Source organism: Mya arenaria, chromosome 2 (genome assembly GCF_026914265.1).
Source record: "Mya arenaria isolate MELC-2E11 chromosome 2, ASM2691426v1".
NCBI classification, from domain to species: Eukaryota; Metazoa; Mollusca; class Bivalvia; order Myida; family Myidae; genus Mya; species Mya arenaria.
The window spans coordinates 58,939,783-58,966,820 of NC_069123.1; the positions used below are offsets into that span (position 1 = coordinate 58,939,783).

The 27,038-nt window shown below is 33.5% G+C and overlaps 2 protein-coding genes across 2 annotated transcripts; both read right to left on the minus strand.

Annotated features, from left to right (window-relative positions):
• Positions 1 to 7,423: 7,423 nt before the first annotated feature.
• On the minus strand, positions 7,424 to 10,412 carry LOC128216312 (uncharacterized). The gene is made up of 3 exons (XM_052922877.1): positions 10,298 to 10,412; positions 9,037 to 9,187; positions 7,424 to 7,499 (listed from the first exon to the last, which is right to left on the minus strand). The coding sequence occupies exons 1-3, from the start codon at positions 10,395 to 10,397 to the stop codon at positions 7,424 to 7,426; spliced, it is 327 nt and encodes a 108-aa protein (XP_052778837.1). The 5' UTR covers positions 10,398 to 10,412.
• Positions 10,413 to 16,800: 6,388 nt separating this feature from the next.
• LOC128204070 (uncharacterized) lies at positions 16,801 to 18,782 on the minus strand. Its single transcript, XM_052905410.1, has 3 exons — positions 18,671 to 18,782; positions 17,728 to 17,878; positions 16,801 to 16,858 (listed from the first exon to the last, which is right to left on the minus strand). Exons 1-3 carry the CDS (start codon positions 18,765 to 18,767, stop codon positions 16,801 to 16,803), a joined length of 306 nt encoding a protein of 101 aa, XP_052761370.1. The 5' UTR covers positions 18,768 to 18,782.
• Positions 18,783 to 27,038: the final 8,256 nt, after the last annotated feature.

Consider the following 27,038-nt stretch of genomic DNA (forward strand, 5'->3'; position numbering starts at 1 on the left):
CTGATCAAGAACTGATCCAAACTGCGATGGAACTCCTTTATATATATGCTCTGTTATCAGAAAGACGTTAGAAAATGCGTCCTCCAGCGTGTTCAAACGTTTTTTTTTCCATTCTTTGACCTTGTGACGCACGTAATGTTTTGACCCCTTGAGATAAAATAATTCATGCTTTTTGCGTTTACGATTCAGTCTTTAGTGTGAATATAACTAACAAACAATTATGAATTAGTTAATATTATATTGCCTCGCAGTATATCATCGAATCAAATATATATGCGGTATGTGTTGATTTCAGTGTAACCTCGTATTCGCCACTCATGAAAATGTGTTTTCTATGATCACGAGAGAAAATTAAATACGACCTTACACTAAAATCAACAAATTTTCTGTTCACAAAATGATAAATTTCGGAGATTGTGGTGTGTTTAAATTTATTTTCTTAATACACCCTTTATGGAATACCCCTTTCCAGGCTACCCATAGGATGCCCTTCCCGCAAAGATTTTATCGACGCTGAAGTAAGACTGTTGTTCCTACGACGGCTGGTGGAGAAACAGTTCTCCAATATTTGTTTTTGAAGTATATCACTTTTTTAATGCATTTATGTTCCGAATAATAACAGTTAATGCAGAGTTCTATGAAAGATAAACAGGGCATAATGACGATTAAATTACAAAAACGCTTTTCACTGGATGAATATTTGAAAGGTCGAAAGTATAAATATAGGATTAACATAAGATAATAAACATTTTTTTCAAAGTTAAGAGTTTGTTTCATAACACAAAGCTTCAAATTACATGTAACACACTCACTGCCATATAATGTAGTCTGGTCGATTTCCAGACGAAGAGTGAAGATTAAAGACCCACGATTCGTTGTTGACATTTGTCATGTGGTGGAGTATTTCAGTTTATTTATCAGATAATTATTGTCTCTTTTTCAGGGACAGTTTGAAAATATGTATTTGGTGTTACATGGAATTTATGTTCGAGCATTTGATTTTGTCTGTAATTCTTTGTATGAATTAAAATGTTAAACCATTTACCTACAAGAAAAAAAAACTTTGATAAATATGATAACCATTTCCCTTATCAACGGTTTATGTATAAAAAAATAATTATACATAAGCAATATATTTCCTAATCAAATTTTCACTTTTCACATAAATTACTAGGTCAAAAGTGAGGTATTCCGTTTTGATAAATCGGATTTTAAAAGTCTTACTTACAGTTGATATTTTCATTCTTATGGGGTTATTTTACTGCTGATACAGTTACTCACCGCCTGCTATTTACCGTTCCGATATAGTGGTTATAGTGGTATAGATTAAAAAAAACACCAACACTCTACATGTGATTAACCACATGTTTGTTCGTGAAGATCTATGCGAAAATATCCGAAATAATTCAGCTGGAAAATATGCTAATAGAGGTCAGGAGATCAGGTCATTTTGGTCGATAAATACCCCTTAGTACATATGGGGTACGTCTGATGGCAAATCTACTGAACTCGCTATACAGAAATTAAATCTACAATAGTCATTTAACAGTGAGGAGTGACATGGTTGTATAAACATGAGCTTCGCCCCCTGGGCCTAACGAAAATAGTATTTCCTGAGCAGGAGGAGATCTTCAGCGTGACTTCAAATTGCGATGAGTGCATCATGATCTCTAGACGCTTCTTCCTCGAGCACGTCAACAAGCAGACCATGTACCATCTCAGACAAGTAGTCAGTGAAAAAACATGTTGTGTGTGTTACCAAATATCAATATTGGATGTTGAAGTATTCATTTTGTTCAATATAAAATGACAACTGTGAAATAATTTGTATTGTTAGCAATGCGCACTAAGAATTTATCGATCATACTAGAAATTGTTGAAAAAAACAGTTTAATGTCATATGCACGAGAGACTGCTTCCCCCGGAATAGGTGTTGCAAGCGAACCTTTAGGTATTTGTTGACTGGAAGGCGCGTGTACCGCCGCATCGTGCATAACAAACACGAGCTCAAAAATCAATTTCCAACACAGATCGGCAACCAGTACCATTTAACGGTACTATGCCTCGCATATTATAAGTGGATAACATCGACTTCTAGTATAAACCATTCACAGTTGGACATAAGACAATGGTTCATATAACGACAGAATGAAATATAAATAGGAATCAAATAATTTCTGAATACAGTATTTCGATACACTAATATTATACACACCTACATTACACTTTGTCTGACAAAATTTTCACTATGGTTGAAACGGTCTGAATAATTATAAATCGTTTGAAATCCTTTAATGCCCCATTAGATTAAGTACTTGAATAATATAATGTTACATGGATTTACTTTTGTATTCAGTTAATTTAAATGTGTACAATTTCAAATATTGCCTCGATGAAAATGTTTATGTTCTTGTTTGTACTTTCGTTTGTATATGCTATAGGATGTTATTACGTGAACTCATTATTGGAATAGAGGGTAAAAATTTCACATTTTAATGAATGTTTGTAGTGTTAACTATAGGTACTGCAGTTTTGTCTTTACACAACAGTATTCATACATAAGGTATCAATTAGTTTCCACTAAAGTGCTTTATGGAAAACGAGTTCCGCCCCTTGGCGGCCATTTGTTTAGCTAGAATGAATTTGGCATCTAGTTCACATAATGAACATTTCTGTGAAACTATTTGGGAAACTGGTCCGTAGGTTTCAGAGCAGACTTTCAAATGTTCCACCATTTTAGCCATATAAGAAAACTATCCCCGACAAAGGAATATTTCTGAGAAAAGAGATATCTTCAGAGAATATTCATTAAGCTTTTTAAGGGTTCAAAGAATTTGGAAAAGTACCAAATAACATTTTTGTTTATATTATACAGACCATCCCATTAAACATAAGATTTCCATTCGTTTTACTTTCGGTTGCCATTACGATCAAAATGCTGCATGGACTCACGTAAAAGGGGTATGATAGAGAACCAAATAATTAAAGCTTGTGTATAATAAGACAGGCATTCGACAATCCTCGGCCATTTTTATCGAAAACAACCTCGGATGTATTTGGACGGTTTACATACTCAAAAGCTGGTACGTTTAAGTCCGCTGCAAGTTGGTCGCGTAGTTATTTTTTTCAGCAGTTAAACTTTATGACTTAAATCTTGGGAATGTTAATTATGTTTGCAATAATACACTTCACTAGCAATCAATTTAAACTTATATCAATAAATGCAACTCTAAAACACTGCATTTCATTAAAGATATCATTTAAAAATTTCCGAACTACTTCAACTGATGTACCGGCATACATTCGAGGTTGTTTTCGATAAAAATGGCCGAGGAGCTCCGAATGTTAAAATAGGCAGTTGTTTAAGGCAAAACATGACAGAACACGTTGCATGTCGGATGAATGTCAAATGTTGTAAATAATTAATCTACAAAACATATTATCATCAGGCCACAATGTTTTGTTATTTTAGTTAAGCTTCAACCTTACTTCGCAAGACTTAGCTACTTATTCGAAAAACCAACAATGCAATTTTGAAAAGAAATTGAAAATTTGCATGCCAATCAATGACGTGTTTTTATCTAACTGCGAACGAAATGCTTGCCATGATAATTGCTCCCCATAAAAACAAGTTTCTTGTATCAACTGCTACGTTTTTATTGCGTATATATGATATGTTTAAAATCATGGTGATACCAGCGGCACAGTGCCGAATGGCAAAATAAGAGTCAGTGTCATTTGACGCTTACCTTTTCACTCCGTGACGTCATTGGTATCAAGCGTCTGTTTGAAAGCGGTTTGGAGAGCAAATGACACCCAATCGGAAGTGCCTACTCATTGTAACATGGCTATTTTCATTAACACATGACAGTGAATCAATGCATGGTTATATCATCTTAGATAATTGGATACTTTCCATCTTTATAGGTTTTGAAGGTGCATGGTTTGTGTTTTCAAAAACAGGCTAAACATGCTGGATCTTCTTGATCTACGTTTTTGTTCACATTTATTTTTTCTTGTTAGAAACGTCACTTCTTCTTACGATATTAATGTTTAAAACCCAATTTAAGATTTCGAACCATTTACGGCGTTGGGGGCCGAGGAGGGCTAGAAATCAGTGTTATCGTGCATGCAAATCGGTCAATTTACTATCACGGTGGATAACCGTACACCGGATATAGTAGCCCTAGCAAGACGTAAACAACGGGATTTGGCAATATTTATGTATACAACAGCTGAGCTTTCACATTATATTCTGCTAATTGTGAATTTTAAATGATAATAGATACTGATTTTAATCGTCAGATGTTTGATCCAAACAGTAAACATGCGATAGCTCCCAGATTTGTTTGAAAGCAGTTCAATTAGTTTTTGAAACTTAACAACTCGCTCAAAATTTACACATGAGTACAACATATCACTGAATTGTAGTTGAAATGTACAATTACATAAATTTCTGAACTGTACGAATTATTCATTTTCTTAAAAGTAATTTATATTTCAAATTGTGTCAGTGCAAAATTGTTCCTTATTAAGATACAGCTTTGATATGCTTAGATTATGTGAACTGGGTATAGTATTTTTGTGAACTGGGTATGGCCGTATTCTTGAAAAAATGTACTGTGGATAGAAGTATACTGTTTGTGTAGAATGCATTTAAACGTTAAAACATAATTGAAAAATAATAACTACTGGTTTATATAACATTAATGTCATTTAACGAATCGTGTCATGTAAGATTAATTTTAATATCAGGTAGGTTATGTCTCAAATGGAAAGCAAATGTATATTGATTTTTTATGGCGTTTAATGCCCTATGAACAGCTTTGATCATTGAAAGGTGTTGTCAGTCCAGACTTTTTCAATGTTTCTTGTTTGTGATTGCTTGCTGTTTGTGTTATAAGTCTTTGACGTTAACCCTGTGTCATTAAACGGGTTTATGTTTAAACTTTTGGCTACTGAGTTTGTTTCTGTAGTTTGTCATATAAATATTGACTTGGCTCAATCACCAGTTCATTCCTCAATTTCACTGCAATTTCTGTATACAGAAAGGAGTCAGCACTGGCGACCTCGATTACGAAACCCGTCCATTTCAACAACGATTCGTCACTTATTTACAGCTTTATCAGCTTAAATGTTGCTGATCAAGTGCCTTTATGTTCAAATTAAAGATTAATAGGTATGGTATATATGTCTCTACAACTCAATAACCAGGTCGTAAACGAAAAATTGATGTCTCTTTTACATTTCGCTCATATTACATGAAATTATATGTTAACCATTTGTTCATTGAATGGATAACAATTAAAATACTTAAAACGACTGACTTCACTGAATAATAATCATTCGATTTAGACTTCTAACACACACTCCCTTCGGAACATTTGCGGTCATACCTAAGGACTGGGTTGGGTGGGGGCGAGGGGTCAACAGTCTTAACATCAAAAAAGCAATTTGCGAACTGTCTGGAGAAATGGTGAATAATCCCTCAAAGCAATCATATCATTTCATACATGAGTCATTCTAGATGATCAATGACTTTCAGTTTGTACATATCAGCAGAAAACACGCAATGAAACAACTCTTTTTTCTATTCTAACAATTTCGACCACACAAAGTTGGAGAGAGCGAGTGAAATGAAAATAAAGAATACATTGTTTTTTCATTTCGTTTTTAAAAAACGAGATCATGTATCATAATGTATCATGTACAGAATGATAATCCCGAATAATTATAATAACTTCTCCCATCTCAAGTTAATACCCTAAGGGGTGTTTTTGTCTTCCGGGGTTTGTCAGAGACATCTAATAACATTTTATTGAGTTGTCAAATGCAACATTGCTTTTTTGTCATTTCGATGGTCGGGGCTCGAGCACGTGAATATGTTTTTTCTGAAAAATATCCGGTATATCCGTCGAATGAAGCATCAGTTTGGTGAAGCCTAATATCTTATATAAATCTTGTTATTAAAACAAACGCAGAAAAAGAAAAAAAAACTTAGTCCCTTCTTGTTGAACATTTGAGGAAAAGGTGATAAAAACTGTGAGTGTCATTTTAAAGCAATACACTCTTCAATTTGTTTGGCAGATAGCGTCTTTCAGCGATTTTAGCGTCATTCTACATACAAGTATGTGCAAACGTGCCATATATGATAAAAAAATTAGATTTTTTATCAGAATTAAAATAAGAAATCTGAATTTCTGATTGTTATGCTTACTAGTATATTTATCAGTAGAAATAACATCATGCTTTCATTTTGAAGTTGATCTTAAATGGAAGGAAACATGTTTTTCAGGAAATTTATATGCTTTGCTATATTGATTGGCATTGACAACATGCATCAGATATACGAACAGATTTGTTCATATTTGTTTTCACAAATAAAAACAATTATAACAATATGTAACTCGTCAATATTTGTGCCAATGATCATGAAAAAATAATGTTTTGAGTTATCTACTTTATGTCATAATGTTTATGTAATGTCATTGCCAAAGGTTCTTTGAGGCAATGGTTCATGTAAGTTTTACATTCAATGATTTATAGAACAGCATGAAAGCAAAAATAATACATGCACTTGGGATAATATACTATACCGTCCACCTCATTATCACAATTAATTAAATTTGAATTGTTATCTTAGAATTACTTTTAACTCTTATTTCACTGGGAACTAAACCATTTTCAAAGAGAAGTTCGACGCATGCGCACATTCAATCAAAAATTCGATTACTCTACAATATAACTAGGTTTCATATGATGTTTTACGCTTTTTCAGCGGCTTAGTAGCGACACGAGTGTGATCTATTACGACAGCTAGTCCCGACAAAACTCGATCACTCAATGTGTTCCTAGACGATTTCCCAAGACGTTTGTACGAACGTTTTACAGCTTTGAAATAGTGCTACTACAATGATTCATCTTTATCAACACTACCACGGTTATAAATCAGAACACATAATTCACTCAAACGATTGTTTGTAGCATAAGCCTTAATATTGAAATACAATAGTTTGATAACTGTGTTAAATATGAGTTTGGTGTGTGACCGGTCTCCAAGCCGGACAAGTGGGTTTTCTCCGGGTACTCCCGTTCCCCACACGCTCGAGAAAAATTGTGCCAACGAAAGTGATTAATATAATGCTTTAATAACTTGTTTAACAATCGTTGCAACATGAAGTTTAAACTAAACTTCTATCTCCCTGCGAAACCTGTTGTTTCAAGTGTAAGACATACTTCCTAAACTTTTATTTCTAATATTAATTAAAATGTTAGTGCAATCATTAACTAACATAAGCTGCATTACATACTAATTGCCCCTGACAGCTGTATAAACAATTCTTCGATTCTTGAAAATTTATTCACCGATGCTCAGGATAATCATAATCACATAGAAATAGATTTGCAGCGCTGGTGTGAACCTCTATTTCCCTGCAGTTGTTGTCGATAATACAAGTGGTGCAGCAGTTGAAACGTAGTTTTGTGCAAGAACTTGAGCCCTACAAAAGTTGAGGTATTATATAAAATTAGTATTTAATTTATTTATTTTCAACAATCGTTCTACAGCAAGTCCACTGCCAGAGTAGAATGTCCTCACTTTCGTTTGACCATCACGTGATAATAAATAGCATCGTCGGCAACCACGGTACTTTCTTCCGTTACACTTCATACATAGTGTAGTGTATATCGGGGATATCCGACGATGCATAAATATAAGTTATTTCTAAATGTCAGTGTTCGGTCGATGAGAAGGTCGGTTTCGCCGACAGATATTGGAAAGCAATTTTGTGATAAGCTGTTAAATGCATTTTGATTTTACTCCGAAATTCAAGAAATTGGTTCGTTCAACTATGCTGAAATTTAAAAAAATGTCAATAATTGTGATTGTCAAGTGTTTTTAAGCATGTGCCACAAAAAATGCATTATTAAAAAAAATGAAAAAGGGAGATAATTCTGAAATATAGATCCTTAAGTTAAAATAGTTAAAGGATGCGCAATTTCACATTGCTTTCACTTGATGTACCAAATTTTTTATCAATTGCTTCAAACCGTTTTTGATGACAAAGTTTCATTATAAAAAAAAAACATGGAGATAACTTTGCAAAGATATCAATCAATTTATTCATAGAAGAAGAAGAAGAAGAAGAAGAAGAAGGAGAAGAAGAAGAAGAAGAAGAAGAATGGGAAGACTATGTTTTTACTATGAATATTTATGCGAAAACCTCCAGAAAAAAGTTCAGTAGCAAAAAGTTAGTTGAAGATTTATTGGAATAAGTCAGTTCAATTTTCCTTTTAAGCATAAGAGAATAACGTGATATTTTTTCTCTCTTTCCTGTTAAGCATTTTTTAGACGGACGGTGCTATATATTTAAACAGGAAACGACTTCATCAATATATTTTGAACTGTATGACATTATCAAAGCAAGTGTGACGCCACATTCTAGGAAACACAATTCAAATATATTATACTGTTGATGTTAAGATTTTTACTGAATAAATATTCAGGATATAATTTACTAGTAAACAGAATTAAAACGATCAAGCATAGCATTTGTTTTCAAATCTTCTTGGTGCTACATTTCTGTATTACATATATCGCGGGAAATCGCTTTACTTTGTGGTGTTCGACTTATCAGCAGCACTGGTGAAATAGGTAGTTTTCTTGTTATTTTCGACCGTAAAAATCATATGCACCGTTCAAAAGTGTGAATTGTGTATAAACGTTCATATTGAATCAGAGTATACACCTTACAATTAAAACGTCATTAGTACCCATTCCATTGTCCTGTAACGGCGGACAACATGCTCCGTACAGATGCTTCGGCAAAACATCGCACGAGACACAAGGCAATAGAAAACATACGGAAATGTTGTTGCTACCTATAAAGGCTTCCTTTTTTCTTAATTTAACTGGAGTTTTTTTCCCTTTTTAACATGTTCATATCGAAACCCCTTGTGACCGGTAGTATACGTACCCATATTCGCTAACTTAAAGTAATGTTATAGACCGTTGGATAATACAATGACTGAACTCACTCTTTGCAGACAGCAGCGCACACAAGGCCTGTGATGAGGGGGTTGTGTCCGTCAATTTTGTCGAGGAGAGGAGGGCATAACTCGGTTTCACATTGTTGCTCGGTTTCGTCTGTACCGAACTGACCAAGGATCTGCCTGGCCAAATCTAATACTAAACAATATAGGAAGTGTTATTACATTTTAACCATCATTCGCATATCGGCGCTCAATAAGTACAATTTCAGATTGGAAGTTTTAGAAACAAACATGCGTCAAAGTTGGGTTCCTCACCTGCTGAAACATGTTAAAATTCAGAAACAGTTTAAACGTTCAGTTTGTTTTCGAGATTTTCAAAATTCCGCTTTCACGTTTTTGAAACTTAAGCCGTACCTGTTATGGTGATGTTATGATGATGTTGTTTTACCAGTTAAAATGTGTGATTGTTTATTGCTAGGGCTTCAATAATAAAAAGAATGCCGTGGTGAATTGTAAATTACTAAGTTATTAATAAGCTTAGACAGTCAATATACAAGATGCTTTTTCTCCCACCTCAGTCAAAGAAAATTCAGTAAAAAGGTATTTTTTGCTGGAACTCTATTGTGCGTAGTAAAAATAAATGAGTATGGATATGTGATAATTCGTGGTTGTGATGGATATGCGCGCAGCGATTCAGATTATGTTAATAGTTAAATCTGGGAGTAGGATTACAGGGAGAGGAAACCAAGCTAAACAGCATAAGTCAGTCTGAAAATGCTGTCGTCTGTTAATTTTAACACTGATAACAATGATTCGATCGATATCAGCGCGCTTTTCAAGATTTACAGCAATGCGGTATGGAGTGAAATGTGTATGCCGTCACAAAAATGGTCTTAATAAAGTATTAAACTTAAGATCCCAGGTTAATCGGTCTTTAAATAGTGCTAAGAAGAGTGAGGCATTATTTCTTGAAAGATTTATGAACACTTTTTATGGTGACATTTGAAGCGAGAAATAAATTAATTAGCGTTCTAAATATTGCCACAAAACAAGGTTTCTATGATGCTACAGACGACAGTCTTCAACAAGGGGGTAATAACAAAGTGATGACCACAAATAAGGAGTTCCATACGGGCACATGTTTTAACTTTGCCCGTGGGCAAGATAAGAATTTCTAGCATGGTTAAATTTTTAGATTTACTTATCTGAGGTGGGAGAAAAGCTTATCTAAAACGTTATGCTCACGGGGCTCAAAACCTTGGCGCACACGGACGCTTAACAAAATTATAAAATGGCATGGCCTTACTGTCGTATCCGCCGAGTAGAGATTCAATGAATCTGTCCTGGACAACATGAGCCGAGAACACAAATGGCATCAAAGCCAGAAACAATACAGCCGTCTTCATTGTTGTATGTTGATGGTGTCTAGGATAGAAAACGAAAATAAAATGCAATCATATTCAAAAATTATATATCATTTTCGAATAAAAAAGAGACACAAAACTGTATTCACGCAAGTTACATTTAATGAGTTCGTCGTACCCACTTTTAGAAAATGATGTATGTAAAAGTTTATTTTTCTATCCATCCAAAATTAAGAGATTTAATTGAAAATTGTTTAACGATAAGAGGTAGTTAGGCCATCTCAAACAAATTTCCGTCTAATTAAAACTTCTAGTTGGATCATTTATTTAAAGTGTTGCAAATAAAGTTCTTATTCATGGCTAAATGTTATGACAGGTAACATGTGACAGCAATTCTTGCGGTCTTTTTAATTGAACGTTTCAACGAACGAGTTTTTATTTATTTAGAGGGCAAATAAAAGAAGTAATGATATTATCAATAACGGAGTGGCAAGCGATGTATTATTTGCTTTGGTCTATTTTATGAGATTTATTCCCTTGTTCCGAACTAAACATCAGATATACAGTAATAGAAAACAGAGAGAAAATGTACGTTTTAACTCAATATGTAATGCATTGCTCTTTAAAATGGTTATACATGTATATATATATATATATATATATATATATATATATTTGAAATGCATACGTCATAGATCCTTTTTCGAGTATCAAGTTTTGTGTACATAGATGGTCGCTTTGAGTACAAATTCAATTATTGCAATAATTTTAGAAAACAAATACTCGGATAAAAAATATTTGATGATATGCTTTTTATAAATTTGTAAAACATTTAAGGGGTCTTGTCATTAAAAGTGAGTTTTTTATTTACTTTTGAGTAAGTGCATTGTCTCTTGATTTGTTCTCTTAACACATAATAGGACTTCCTTTTATACCTTAAACTGATCTTTCTAATGCAAGGAAAAATCTATCATTTCTAAACAGTATACCCACGATGATTTCTAAGCATGGTTGGGCAAATGCTTATCGTTGTCGCATATATATATATTTAACGGTTATTGAGTTATGGTCAACTATTGAAGTGTGCACAATGCCGCTGCCGACGACGACACAGCCAACATTTCTGCTATGGGGCTGCGACATAAAACTAAATTTTGGGTTTTAAGTTAAAAATGATTATGCCGAAATTCAATGGTTTAATTGGTTTTATGTCCAAAATTCTACAGTTAGAAAACAATAATCATTAATGATTGACGTTGTGCTTTCGTTTCTGGCATGGAAGATGTAGCATAATAAGGGCCATCCCGTAACCTAAAATTGAATGGTCCTAAACAATCAATTTATTGTCCCGTTTTTACCAAAGGTACTTTAATAATAAATATGTTCATGGACACCCCATGTGTCAACTAAATATAAGAAAAATTGTAATAAGTGATGATATATAGATAATTATTTTAATTATGGATGAACGACGACCACATTTCCTTTCCTTTATGAAAACCTTTTTATTGTGGTTTTCCTTTTGTGGCCTTTTTGTTTCATTGATTTATTTACAGGCTTTTTGAGCGTGACCCTCTTTAGGTCCAGTACCAACACATTTGCGTAAAAGGTTATCGGAGCGAAGAATTTATGGTGATAAAGGGTACCGAATAATTGTGTAGACAACAAGTGGAAACCCTTGAGAATGGTCTTGGACCAGTGTCTTTAGTCTACAGCAATTACATACAAACATGGTATATTATACAGGTATGGTGTACAAAACAGGTATGGTGTATAATTAGAAATCATATTAGGTCTGTATCAAACAATAATAGTTGCTATCATACAATCATTGAAGAAGTTGAATAAGATATATATTTAAATAAATTTAAATAGCATAAGTAGCATTAATACAAAAAAGAGACATACCAGTTGGTCCAAGTAAAGTAAGCTTTGATCCTGGGATGGAGTGATCAAACCTACGATGGAACCCCTTTATATACACCTTCTTTCTAACAGAAAGTAGTTAGAGAATACGTCATCCAGAGTATTCACACTTTTTATCTATTGTTTGACCTGGTGACAAATGTAGTGTGTTAAACCTTTATAATATACTAGTACATGCTATTGTAGCGTACATTGACTCCAGTACTTCAGGCCTTAGTGTTTATATAACTTATGAACTATATCGCTTAAAAACTAAAAACTAACCAGAGTCAGATTTCATTGACATATCGGCATATTTTTCTTAGGCCATTTACAATTACAAAGTGAAATATCTAGGCCAAGATGTACAGGCTACATGGCATAATAAACATATAATGACACTCAAAAGTATTGTCTATAAATAAAAGAACAGTAAATAGTACACCAAATAATAAAAAATATACGTATTCTCTTATGAACATCCAATGAAGAAGCAGCTAATTTGTATGTCTTAATTTCATAGAAAATTACACATATGTTGCAAGATTGTACGGTATCAGCATCGACAACGAAAAACATAATGACTAGATACACCATTTATTAAACACACAAAATGAGCGGCATTGTAAGAAAGGGTTGGAAAGTTGGAAAATTTTAACTGCGGCGGGCAACGACCTTATTTGCATAACAAATCTGTTGTAATAGCTCCAGAGTGCTGCGTACTTGCTAAAAGTATCACTGTCATGAGTCATTAAATGTTGTGCGGTTAATATAGTGCGAATAAGCTGCGATTTTGCACAATTACGCAATTAAAATCATGGTAAACGCAAATGTTTTAATATCGACGAGTGAGAAAATGTAAAATAAAAAGCAGAATGCGCTAAAAGTTTTAAAATAAACGCGTAATGAATCAAAATAAATACATATTCATATCTGTGATTACAGTTTTGCCGCAGCCTGTGTTCTAGATTATATCGGTCATTTATAGAATCTGGGTAATCGGATTCGGACAGGATTTTCCCCCGGAAATTAACGCGGAAAACCCGGTCAACTCCGAAAAAACATGAATTGTGTTGCAATTAAATTATCAATTGGCGTAAAATATGAAAAAAATTGATTTAAATGAAATACTTATTTTTATCCGATAATATTATTTTCGTTGATTTTTATATCCATGTTAATATACAGTTGTTGTTTTTTTTAAATAACCTTAAGTCGACTTTTTTGGCATTTTTCTTATTATGATTGTTTATTTTTAACTATTACTCAATGCCTACTATACACTTTTAAAGATAAAATCAAAGCGCTTAAAGCATTGACGGGCTTTCGGGCTGGTATGATGTATGAGATTGTCATGTAATGCCGAACGGAACAGAAAATGTGTGAAGTATTAGCATTTTGAATCAAAACCCATTGCTATCAGTCTGTTCATTTTGTCCACGGGTGACAGGGGTTTGACAATTTTACGATACACAAACTTATACAGGCAAGATATATGTAGGTGATTCAATACAAAAGAATTATGCGCAAAGAACCTCTCATTGTAGTAATGGACTTTAAAAATAAACTTTATTTAAGTTTATTTACATGACAAATTCATTTTGTGGGATGCATTTGGTTAAGTGGGCTGTTAGTTGAGCAATTAAGACTCAGTCAAGCTTGAAGTGTAGAATATATTTTACTAAAAGTATTTTATACTTTATTGGCGGCAGTTAGTTGTTTGTGAAACAAAGTATCAGGTAAGGTTTTATATACAATTGCAATTGCGTAATACTCAATCCTTTTTAAAAGAGTGTTGCAAGTGACTGATACTCGATGGTTTTGATTGAATTGAGTTTTAACAAAAAATATTTGCGAGGAATTCATGAGCGGACGTTCTACGACTAAGTTATCCATGAAATTTTAATAGACTGCGAGAGAATGGCCAAGCGGGGCTTTTACAGTGGGCTAATCAGTAATACTTGGCCAATCATTTCCCAGCCCAAGGTGGAGCTTCATAAAAAGAAGCGATGTGGTTTCCTTCCGCTCGTTAATACAATTAAGACGATCAAAATACATCATTATTGAACCTTTCCTAAATGGCTGCGGCTGTTATTTGAAAAAGGACTAAAATGAAGTTTTCAATTATATAAATAACGGATATATGTGTTTAAACGCGATTGAAAAACGTTGTAAAGAATAATCATAATTTGGATAATGAGTCACCACAGAACAAAGATTCGGAGAAGAGGGGCGTGAACACAATGACCCTAGAACAATTGACAGCCCTCTCCGTCTGTGCAAGGACAGAGCTAGGGTTTTTATCAATATGTTTTGAACATACAAATGGACAGTTACAACCCAAATGGACAGGGTCAATGATAAAACAAAACCAAGGTTATCACTTTGCTTCATCGGTTTTACCTTATATACCTGTGATAAATCAAACATCACCGGCCATGCAGCAATACTATTGGATGGGTCAGATGGGATCAACAAACAATGATCAGTTTTCAATGTTGTTTCAAAAACTTTAAAAAATAATATTGACAATTAATTGACCCAGTTGGACACTATCCAAATAACGGTGAACCTGATCACAAAAAGACAAGATAAAATATTTCTAAGGGCTGGTGGCATGGAGACAAATAATAAGGACGATGAGTCGCAACTTTGACTCTAAAACATTAGACGAAATTAAAGAAAACAGAAAGAACTAGTATATCTTAAGTGAAAAGTTGACACACTTGAAGTAACGCACTACAGGGCGGAAGCAGAAATTAGGAAAGAACTCGTCGATTTGAAAGGGAGCAGCATGAGGGACAACTTACTGTGTTTTTGGGTACCGGTGAGCAGAGACCCCGATAACAGAAAATGACACCAACTGTGTGGAAAAAATGTCTTAGAAAATACTTTTATGTCTTTGAAATCTAGCTTTATATTGCAAACATGCATGTGAATAACGATATAACGTTTTGAGTAATAATGCTTAACTTTATATATCTTTCTCATGAGTTCAACGTTTTGATTTTCGATATGTATATTGCACTCTCGCCTTTACCTGTTATTACCATGCCATATGATTATGTTATTGTAACAACAATGAACAGTATTTGTTCAAGTTAACAATAAATGTTCTGTTTATCTGATCTGTTCTAAATATTTCCTAACCACAGCTGCTCGCAAATTAAAATGAAATAAACATGTCTAAACATACAATCATATATGAATGCAATATAATATGCACGCAATTGAATTTATTAATGAGTGGAATAAAAGTACATGTTATATGTTGAAACGAACCTGAGTAACAACATAAAACAAAGTGGCTAGTTATACCATTTACACATCCTCTCGAACATTAATGACATCGAAGACACTGTGTCTGTATATTTATAATAACATACCTTCACACATTGTTTTCTTTTGATATAAATGTCTTGCTGGCTCAAAAAACGACATTGAATGTTCAGGCTTGACAACGATTTCGACATTCAGAAAATAAAGGTTGACCTAGCTCGACAAAAGTACCTCTACATTATGTGTTCGCCAGCGTCTATACAATGACAGTTAGTTCAGAGTTTTTCAGAAAAGCGCACCAAAATCGTTTGCGAACTTAACGTCATTTCAAAACTGACGACTCGTTGTTTGATATTCGCGAATAATAAACTTGCAATGTTTGAATAACCTACTGGCGACTGACATGAAAAATAGTGATTTCAAACAGTGCTTATCACGAAGATACGTATGTGTACCTGAATAAAAGTACATTAAGCGTGTGATTTCTTCACATGTGAACCTTAAGACCATAAAATTTGACAAAATCTTAATCCCCAACTGGTTGGTAGTTTGATATCGCAAATAACGGCTTATTATTAAAATCAACATACGACTTTGTAATTGATTATTCGAATCCCCAAGTGGCAACAAGCAGGGAGTTGATTATTCGAACCCTAAAGTGGCACCAAGCAGGGAGTTGATTATTAGAATCCCCAACTGGCAACAAGCAGGGAATCGATTATACGAATCCCCAACTACCAACTTCCTGCCAACTATACCGTAATGGTTGTTTTGTCATTTGCCGAGTGTTGTCGGCTTATCATTTCCTACTTTTTTATCGTAAATGTTTGTTTTTAATCGTATGAATTAAGCTTTTTATCGGTGAAAACGCAAGGTACCAGATAGATAGTCGTTTCCGTGAGTATGAAAACAGGAGACGGTCGAGTAACTACGGTTGAGAAATTTGGGGGAAAAACACGTGAGAGCTGCTTAATAAAATTTGGTCCATCCGTGTGGGCTATTTCCTTAACTTTATAACTTTATTAAGTTCGGACCAGTGTGCCTTTAAACAAAGCAAACGTTGTTTGTTTATCTGCCGTTATGTCACTGTAGTTTCCATTGTATTTTTGATTGAATACTTTCAAGTGCGCATTTTCCCGATAAGTTAAGTATAAACCTGAAAACTGATTGCCATCTGGGTGCATAACAAGATTTTTATATTCTACAATTTGCATTTAATAGGTATATAACGGTGAACATCAATAAACACAACTGACGAGCTCTATTTCCCACCAATTGGCATAGCGGTTGTAACGTAGTTTTGTGCGAGAACCTGTGCCCTGCAAAATTTGAGAAAAAAAAACATATTAAAGATATGAATATTTTATGAAGAGAAACATTTTTTTTTTCAAAATCATGTGGAGTATAAGCTTGCTTTTTAAAAAAAAAAACTTTTTTTTTTATTTATCTAATGGGTCATGCGAATCGATCTGCAAATCCGTCAACACGGTATTGAATGGGACATTTTTCAGCTACGAAGGCGAAACAGTAGGAACATTGGCAATATATTGTAGTTCTGTAATGTCTTTATCGAAAATAAGAGATTGGTCAAATGCTGCTTTTGAATCTTTCTATGAGTGCTACTCTCCACTCTGTATAAGTTTAAAGCGTGAAGTCGAAATAAAAAATATGATCTTTGTTGTGATAAGTAATTTCGTGCAAAGTGAACTGAAATGGTAACACCTTAACAGAGTTATCGCATCCAAATCAAGACCAACTGCAAGTTTTACTTGCACAGTTAGCGATAAGAATTCGTACAAGAATACGAGCAAGTACAAGTAGGGTTTCGCATTCTCTCTAATATATTCAATTTTCTTTTTTTCCGTTATCATAGCTTTTTATACTGCTAGATTTCCCCCTCTTTCCCCAATATAACAAATTATAAAACATTTGAGGTTTGTTACACTTTGGACACTTAACACTGCATTGACTGTATCGGCACCATATCTTTCTATGTTGCATTGTTGCATAATCCCCCCCCCCTATTCCACATAAAACAGTTAGAATTCTAAAACTGTTTTCATTTTAAAGGTTCGTTACACTTCAATTCTGAAGCAACAGTTATAAATTGCAGAGTTCGCAAATTTGTTTAATCATATGCAAACAAACCGCACGTTGGAAAATGACACGAACTCTTTAATTTACTCACTCTTTGCAGACAGCAGCACATAACAGGTTTGTGATTAGTGCATTGTGTCCGTCAATTTTGTTCACCAGTTCAGGGCAGAAAGTGGATTCACATTGAGCCTCGGTTTCGTCAGTACCAAACTGACCAAGGAGCTGCTTGGCCAAATCTAGGACTGAAATATTAGGAAATTTGAATACACAAATAAATACTATTGTTCTTCGGACCGTCAAAAAAGACCTATTGCATGGTTCACATACTAGAACCAATATTTTATATGGAGTTCTCGCTTGTTCACCTAATGGTTTTTGGTTTAACCAGTAAAAGGCAAATGAAGGCCATGAAGGCAATTTACATTCCTTTCGTTATATCGTATACTTGGCTGAGAGCGAGGTCTACTTAAAGCGTTTAGACTGCTCAGTTATGTGTACACCTTATAATACCTTATAATATTTTGCAACTCAATATAAAAACAACAACATTTTCTTACAAACTCTCATGTAAGGAACCCGATATGATAATATGATTTATGTGCAATAAGCCACTGTCGATAATGTTAAATGTTATACCTGATGACCACCATAGTTAGTTTTAGTATCATTTGAAAGAAAACTGCTTGCTGATTTCCAGTCGTTTGTAAAATAAATGACCGATAATTCGCTATAGTGAGAGTAGCTGCAGATTGTAATGGTACTCTTTATTGGTAAAATGTTAACATGTTTTGCTCCTCTTATCAAACAAAAAAATCAAATAATACAATAATAAGATGGGGTCACCAGGCGTCCAAAATTCATTCAACTTCGTTCTCGTTCAATATAACTGTCAGGACTCAGCAAAACTATGTGCACACCTCGACACTAATCAATAATTATATAAAAATAGTTATCATCATGCTATTCAAATGAAGAAAACACTATTATAATTATTTATTATTATTATTAAAGAGTTTAAGCAAAAAATGACGTACTGTCGTATCCTCCCAGCAGGCTCTCGATAAACCTCTCGTTGACACTGGCGCTGAGCACGAACGGCATCAGGCACATAAACACGACGGCGAATTTCATGGTGATTGCGGGGGTGTTGACGTACTTTCTATGGACAACGAGTAATCTTTATAGAAAAATGGCTATAAAACAAATTGCATTTATAAAAGACTTTCGCAATATATATCAACTGTAAAGATGAATCTTTTAAGTTCAGGCGATAATATGTTTTAGGATAAAGTATTATTGCGTGTTTATAAAAACAAAACAGAACTACAATGTCATAAACACTTAAGTGTTTTTTTAAACAATGCATGTGAGAAATAACAGTTAATTTTATACATCAAGTCTCTTATCTTTATGACTTTAATGCATTAGGTTCCTAATTTTACCGACAAAGACTTATTATCTTAATTAAGTTATGAAATCAATTTCATCATAAGTCTCACATAAAATCTTAGATAGCAGGTTTATGTACAAACTACATCAACATGAACAGAACAGAACAGAATTTTATTACACGTAAACTATACAGTTTTTTTTGTTTCATATACATATTTAATAAATTACAATTACAATTAAACCCATATTTTATATCGTTAAAATATCACAACAATTAATGATTGATTAATGATCACTCGGAGTTGTTACAGACACATTGTCTTATCTAATTAAAAAAAAAATCTAATATTTCCATATTTTTTTTCAATTAGATATAATATTAGTTCATCAATGCCACCTGCGTTTTGTATATTGTTTTAGGTAAAATGTAAGAAATCCTTAAGAAAAAGATTTGATTTGATTCAACAGGGGTGGTATTCAATGTTCGTCTTAATTGGATCGAAGAACTGTGTAGCAAATCAGATTGTACAGTGAGTCCAGTCAATGATGTATGATCACATAATGAATACCACCAATGCCTGTTTGTTTAAGGATCACCGTATATATCGAAATAGTTCATTCTAGCATATATATTAAAGCTTCGCAAATCCAATTGTCCGTAACCATATTCCCCAAAAGCAACACATTACCTTCAAAAGTTGTACTGCCAAATTATTTCATTTCGGAGCTTTTATATACATCGGAAAAGCCAGTGGTCAGTTACGTGATCCTGTTACATAAGTGCAATCCATAACGGTCAGTGGTTGGGCGATCTGGTCTTGATAGTGTGGCCTCAATTCCGATCTTTTGACCACATCAGTATTTTGGAAGGAATTATAAGATAGATTTTGAATTAGTGTGAAAAGCAGTTGCTCAGAAAGTTTGTTTCCAGTCTAGTTGTATACGTATTCTGTCCATGTGAGTCAAAATTCACAAAAATGAGCTTGACAAGATAGACTATGCCGACGAAGACATGATGAAGAGGTTCACCGACATATCGATCCAAATAAACTCTATTACCATAATCTTTTCATGTCAATAAACTTAAAACACTTTGATAATTAAATGTTAAATATTTTCCAAGATTTAATCAAACACAAAAGGCTTTGCAATTCTTTCGCCAATAGAATTTTGTTATGTAGGACAACGAGCATTTTATTTTCCCAAAAGGAAGAAATATACACTGAAAATTAAAGTAACCGTTTATAGTTGTCCTAAAGTATTATAAAGCATTGTATTATTCTTACATCTGAGCGGCATATTGCGGCTAAATTGCATGATTTTAAAACTGTTACACATATCTTAAACGCACTAACCAACGAATGATCAATCAGATTTTTCCTAAGGCATAACGTAATACATACAACACAGCAAAATGACCACTCATGTACATGTCGGCTATGATTGGCATTGATCTATGTATGTTAACAAACACATTTTCTTACAGTTTGGTGTACAAGTGTACTTTTGTGGACAAACTTTGACCGGATAACATCGTTTGAAGTATGCAGTTAAAGTACGTGAAAACATATGCATTTAGTTATGAGTTTGAATGTTGTTTCTCAGACGTGCGCGTTCATATTTGAACTTCTGAAAATGATAAACTATGAATCTGTGATGTATATTATCACCGTCATGTTTTATATTGTCATGGTTGTTGAGCATGCTCTGCTTCTCCTGGAACTGTCATCTATGTAGTTGCTAGGTATTTATAGTTATGTCATCGTCAAAATAACTGTATGTCTAGTGTAGGAAATCCAATTACAACTGACCTAGGAGAGATTCCAGTTAAAAGAACCAAGACCATACGGCCATAATATAACTGTTAACCTATTAATAATAAACATACTGTGGAGCAAAGAATTTGCAATTTTCTACGCAATTGCGTGTCGATGACATTTGAAGCAAATATATATTTCAGTACCACGCAAATGGAATATATACTGTAAGAATTGAGTATCTGTGCAAGTAATGCAAACTTCAATGGAAACGCACAGTTTTATTTAAAAAAAGTATTGTCAAGTGTCATAATTAAGATATATTTAGATTTGTGGCGAATTTAGAATTTTTGGTTTTGAAGATATATAAATTTATCATTTTCAACATTCAAAATGGAAGGTTAATTCAAGAAACTGACTAGGGTTAGGGGCATTTGAGCTATTGCTATTCCCTTTGTCAATGGATTCGCCATGTTCGACTTATTTATACTCGCACTCTGACAAGGCTTATTCAGCTTATTTTCCTATACTATTATTAGTCATTGAAGGATTTTTGGAGCAATGTGCACATACTTAATGTAACCCTGGTCAGAGCTACACTGGTTCTTTAACGTGCACCATTGTGTTGTGCGGCCGAGAATCGCACCTGCCCAGTGTGTTACCATTATTACACGGAATCGCCACAAACTGATGATCCTGTATTTGTTTGGTTTTAGTCGTCTAGTACTTGGAACTTATAAGCATGCTTGAGCCGTCGTAAAAAGTCCTTGATAATCATTGGTAGTCTTGGGTGAAATATCTTACAAGGTATAACGACCAAACGTCATTTAAAGCTTCCAAGTCGCATATCAGTCGGTGACAATCTTATTGTGTGACAGCTAGACAGATAAAGCAGAAAAATACGACCGGACTAAGAGCGCCTTATGTCGCACGACTGACATGATGGCGATTCCAATGTGACTAAAGTATTATAGAGACAGGCAAGGATGAGAAAGTTAACGCATAGATCGGTGGCATAAATTAAACATTTGTATAAGCTCAAAGAATAAAGCGAAAAATATATATGATATGTCTAAAGCACGTGTTTGATTAGTATCTTTAACAGGAGGTGGAAGTGTGATCAAAGTCTAAAGATCAGAGCTTTTGGGGAAGAATGTAAACGTTTGAAATTCAGTCAATCAGTTGTTCAATTTCGAAATATAGTATTACAATTATTATGCTCAATCCTTGAAGTAAGCACACGGGAATGTTTTTATAGTATATCTCTCAGGTTCTTTCTTGTTGATTAAGCATGTTTGAGACTACTACACAACACTTTTAAATTTATTGCAATCCGGAAAAAAATGATGGCGCTTTACTATGAGGATTCAGTATGTGGCTTTACATGATGCATACCTCATTTTAAACCAAACCATTTACTACGAGACAAATTGCGACAATGTGTACGGCAGTTGTTCGACAATACTGGGATGTGGTGCAATATTCGTCAAGTTCCGAACGAATGAAATTAACAGTATAATATGGGTATTTGAAGAGAAGATATTCCACCCGCATATGTTGCTTATACTACAACTTAATAATGGATTTAGGTATTGGTTAAAATGTTTGTGTCTCTAGTTCATTGTTGTTAAGGTCCTTGTCTTGAGCTTCTAAACAGGAATTATTTTTGAATTGTTGACTGCCGTGCGTTTCCCTGTAGTTTTCATTGTTTTATTATATACCGGATCTGTGTAACAAATGTGCATGAAGTATCTACTCCCAACATTAGTCCATCAAACCTCTCTACGGATGCAAAAGTGCGAAAATTTTAACGTGATTCACGTGCCTGTTCGGTTATCTTATTTTGCATACTCAATTCCAGTATCTTTAAACTAGCTTGACAGAGCCACGCTTCGATTTCAAACATATGTTTATGTTATACTTTCATTTGTACGAATAAGTCGAAAAAATACAATTCAACCGTCGATTACTCGTAATCGGGAGGCAAGAAGATGTTTATGTGTACTAGTATTATCCCGTCCTGCGAAGTGGGAAACAATGTTGAGTTCAATCATACCGAGGTGTATATACAATTTAATATATAATCGGTATATATATTTAATCAAATTACTGAATCATGCAAAATATTTCTTCAAGTTTCGAATCCAATGTTAGACATGCAACTTCATCTTTTTATTCACATTGTGTCAGGTAAAATAACTTTCCTCTGTAGAATTATATAGAAAGTATCTTAAACTATTAACGATCAAATGGTTTGTTTTGTTACATGCGTCATTAAGGTATTTTTTCCCTCAATATAATATTCTCTTTTTCTATATTGAGATCAATTTTCACAATAATAAGAGCTATTTTTTGTTGGGGTTACCTCGCAATGTTTTCGATCCGACATTGAGTTCAGTTTTCATCATTTTGAAATAAAAGAGAAAAACATGTTTAACATTTGGTTAATAACAAGAAAACCATGATAGCCTATCTTACCGTTTAGTGTTCTAGTTTACGTTCTGTACTTTTAGAACGCTAAATGATCAGCAGATGTCTACTTTGAGAAGTAGGAGGTCACTGGAATCACGAAATAGAGATAAAAACACGTTAATGGAAGTAAGAATGTGCAGGCCTAGACGATAACAATTTGACATACGTCCGAAATCATGTAGTGAATTTCGAAATTCACGGTGTGAACTAGTACGAGCACTTGGAACCTTAAAATCTTTGAACAATCAAATAAAATCAAGCTCATAATACATATAATAAAATCACTCGTAATCTTTAAGCTTATTATTTGGTATACAAGTATACAAATGTATAATCATATATTTCGTTTACTGTTCGATACAATCAAAATCGCTTATATGGCTTATATAATTTAAGTTGTTGTTTAAGGCGTTTCGCAATGGTTTAAATTTACCTTTAAATAGTGTTGCTCTGTCGCGTGCATACAAACATGTGCATAGAAATGGTCCAGGCAATATTAAGATGAGGAATTACGTGACTTCAACGGGGTTCTCACGTGGGTCATCACGGTTCAAACCCGATGTAAACAAGGGGAAAAGTGACGTAAATTCCTAAATAACTTTTTTGAGAAAAAAAATATGAAAATATTGCTAAGCCTATAAATGACTATGCGATTTTCTGCTTCTACACGTGTGAACTATTTAAGATTTGATTGTATTTTAATGATGCAATCCTTGTCTAAAATTTGATGGAATATTGTAGAACGATGCAAAGCTGTGTGCGCCGTGATTCCTTTTTGTGTACGCATTTTTAGTACTAAGTAATATTCAAGAAGTCACATATGCGTTAAAAGGCTAGTTTTGTTCATTACTTTCATAAAACGAATAGTTCGTAAAATGTATTTTAGTTTTGCAATAAATATCGAATTTTCAAGGAATGCTGTTGTAAACGTTTATTTTATTATGCTGCTGTTAACGTGAACTTTATCTTACCTAAATAAAGCTCACTATGTTTTATTGATATGCGTGACAAACTTATTATAACATTCTTATTTTATTCTAAATTATAGTTTGTATTACTCCCTCAATTGTGACGATAATTTACACAACACAAAAGTATTATTCCAAATAGTCTTTTTTTCATGAAACGAATTACATCAACTGGATCGATTTGAAAATTTTAAAGGGTCAACATAGTTTTATCCAGAAGAAATCAGGAAAAAAATAGGAAGCACTGACAAAGAAAATGACTACCACGAAAATATCCTACCCTCGTTTAATGATTATTAGTTTCTTGCATGGCCTCTTGTGTCAGATAGGTTCATCCCAACCCGAGCGTAGGGTGATATGCGGAAACAAGGTTTACTGGGTTTCCGCAGAACTCACGGTGCGAGGGTTGGGATGAGCCTATCTTAGACAAGAGGCCATGGTAGATACTTTTTTACCACCTCAGTTAAAGAAAATAAAGTTGAAATGTATATTTTTTTGCGGGAACTCTTTTTTGCATAGTGAAATATTTTGCGTATAGATGTAATAATTTATGGATCTCATAGATGTGCGCGCAGTGATTCATAATATGTTAACATATGTTTTTGGTGCCATGAAAATGATTTATTTGGATTTTTTAATAAGACAAGGGTTCCATGATGCTACAGACGACGGTCTTCAACAAGGGATGCAATTTCGTGATGACAATTGAAAAGTAGTTCCATACGGATATTTTTTACTCTTTAGCCATGGGCAAGATTAGGATGTCCAGCATGACCAAATATTTGGATCTACTTATCTGGGGTGGAAAAAAATGATAGCTTTGACGTCATAGAAGAAAATATCACCAACCAGACACCGCATGTGGAATCACAAACCTCGAGTAGTGATGATACAGACTGCCCTTCAATACATTTCCTGTAAGAAACACTAACAAAAAATAAAAAATGTTCTTACATTTATGCACGCTTAAACACTTAATATAATTGTTTTAATTTCCCAAAATGATGAATACATGTCGAAAACAATGGTTTTTATGAAGGATATCGAGTTTCATCTAAAAGAAAGGTGCAGAGACTACCGTATTATTTTCCTTATGAGACGATAGTAGATCGTAGTAAATATTTTAGCACTCACCAATCATTAAATATGTTTGTGTTTTCAGCTATTAAATACACGATTACAATCTTGTTATCAGTAATTAATATTTTCCATAAATGCATAATTTAGTAAGTAGTTAAAGGTTTATCACTCAAAATTAATGTTTGTTTTACATGTGTATGTATTGATTTTGAATAAGAGTGTCACTTTAACATTCTTAAAAAGCTTAATTATTTACAGCTATTTTTTTTTTTAAATCAGATCGTTTTGTCATTTGCATACAAATTTCAAATGTATTATGTATTCAAAGTTGAATGTACAAAGGCCATGCAAAACCACAATGGAATATGATAATATATATATATGTATGTAAACAACATCATCACTATAATAATGTACAATGCAATCATACAATACATCAAAGAAATAGTTATTGTTTCAACTACTTCAATAACTTAGAAAGGTTGAAATTTTTCATAGTAAGCTTTGAATAATTTCCATCAAACGGTTTGACTCATATCATGAAAAAATGATCAGAAGTTTATAGTGACATCACATACTAATCAAATAGACCCAATACACGTGATTAAAGAATTATATAATTCAATAGTTAAATGATAAATGTTACATTAACATTTTTTAACGTTATTTAAAGTAAATATTTGGGAGAATTCAAGTACAATCATTTCTTGACAGTTTACTTTCTTTTTCTGGTTGATGTACATGGAACCAGGTTGGCTGGAGTATATCTTGCCTTCCATTTGAGTGTATTCATTACTTCATCAATTGAGTTAATCCACATTTGGTGAAAAAAAAAATCTCATTTATTTTTTACACAGAATACAAAACAATTCACATACATTAAAGCATTAATAGCATTATAACTATTCTTTGTTTTTTAGTTATTTATAAGCCCTAATCCCCCCCCTCCTACACACACGCACGCCTGCACACAAACGCACACAAACACACACGCATCCATTCACACGTACACATTCTTTCAGTCTCAGTTTGAATGATTTTAGGCATTCGTAGACGTATTTGTGGCTTAAGTTTTTTCCCCTAATGGATTTTACAAGCTACGTATTGTAGTTAGTTATACATATTTAAAGGTGGAAAGGTAATAATAATCAATTATTGTTATAATTAGCTGAATCACATACTGGTTATAATGAGTAATTTATGACCGTATTATACGTTATGTTAGAGTGCTGAATTTACTGTTATCTAAGAATCGAGGTCTAAAACTTTCCATTTCTTCTCGTGGGTATCATATTTATCGTTTAACAGTGCGATTTGCAATTCAATTCTTTTTCTCAATGTCAAATACTGTTTGTATGAGTTAAAAGTCGGTATAGTGTTTTTATATTTCATAGAAAAGATATAAAATTTCACACAATTAAGAAATTACATATGACTGTGTATCTTCCATTTCCCTGAATGCATACACATGCTTCTTGTTTTGTTATCATAATATGTATGGATTGCGAAGCTATATAGATGTTAAGTTCTTCCCATAAAGGTTGTATCTTCTGGCAGTCCCAGAATACGTGTTCTATTGTTTCTGTTTCTATGCTACAAAAGTCACATAGAGGTGTTGATTTTATTTTACATTTATAAAGATATTTATTTGTCGGTATTATTCTTAATAAAAATTAATACTGAAAACTGCGCAGACACGTGTCTATTGTAGTAATATATGTTTGCCTGTAAAT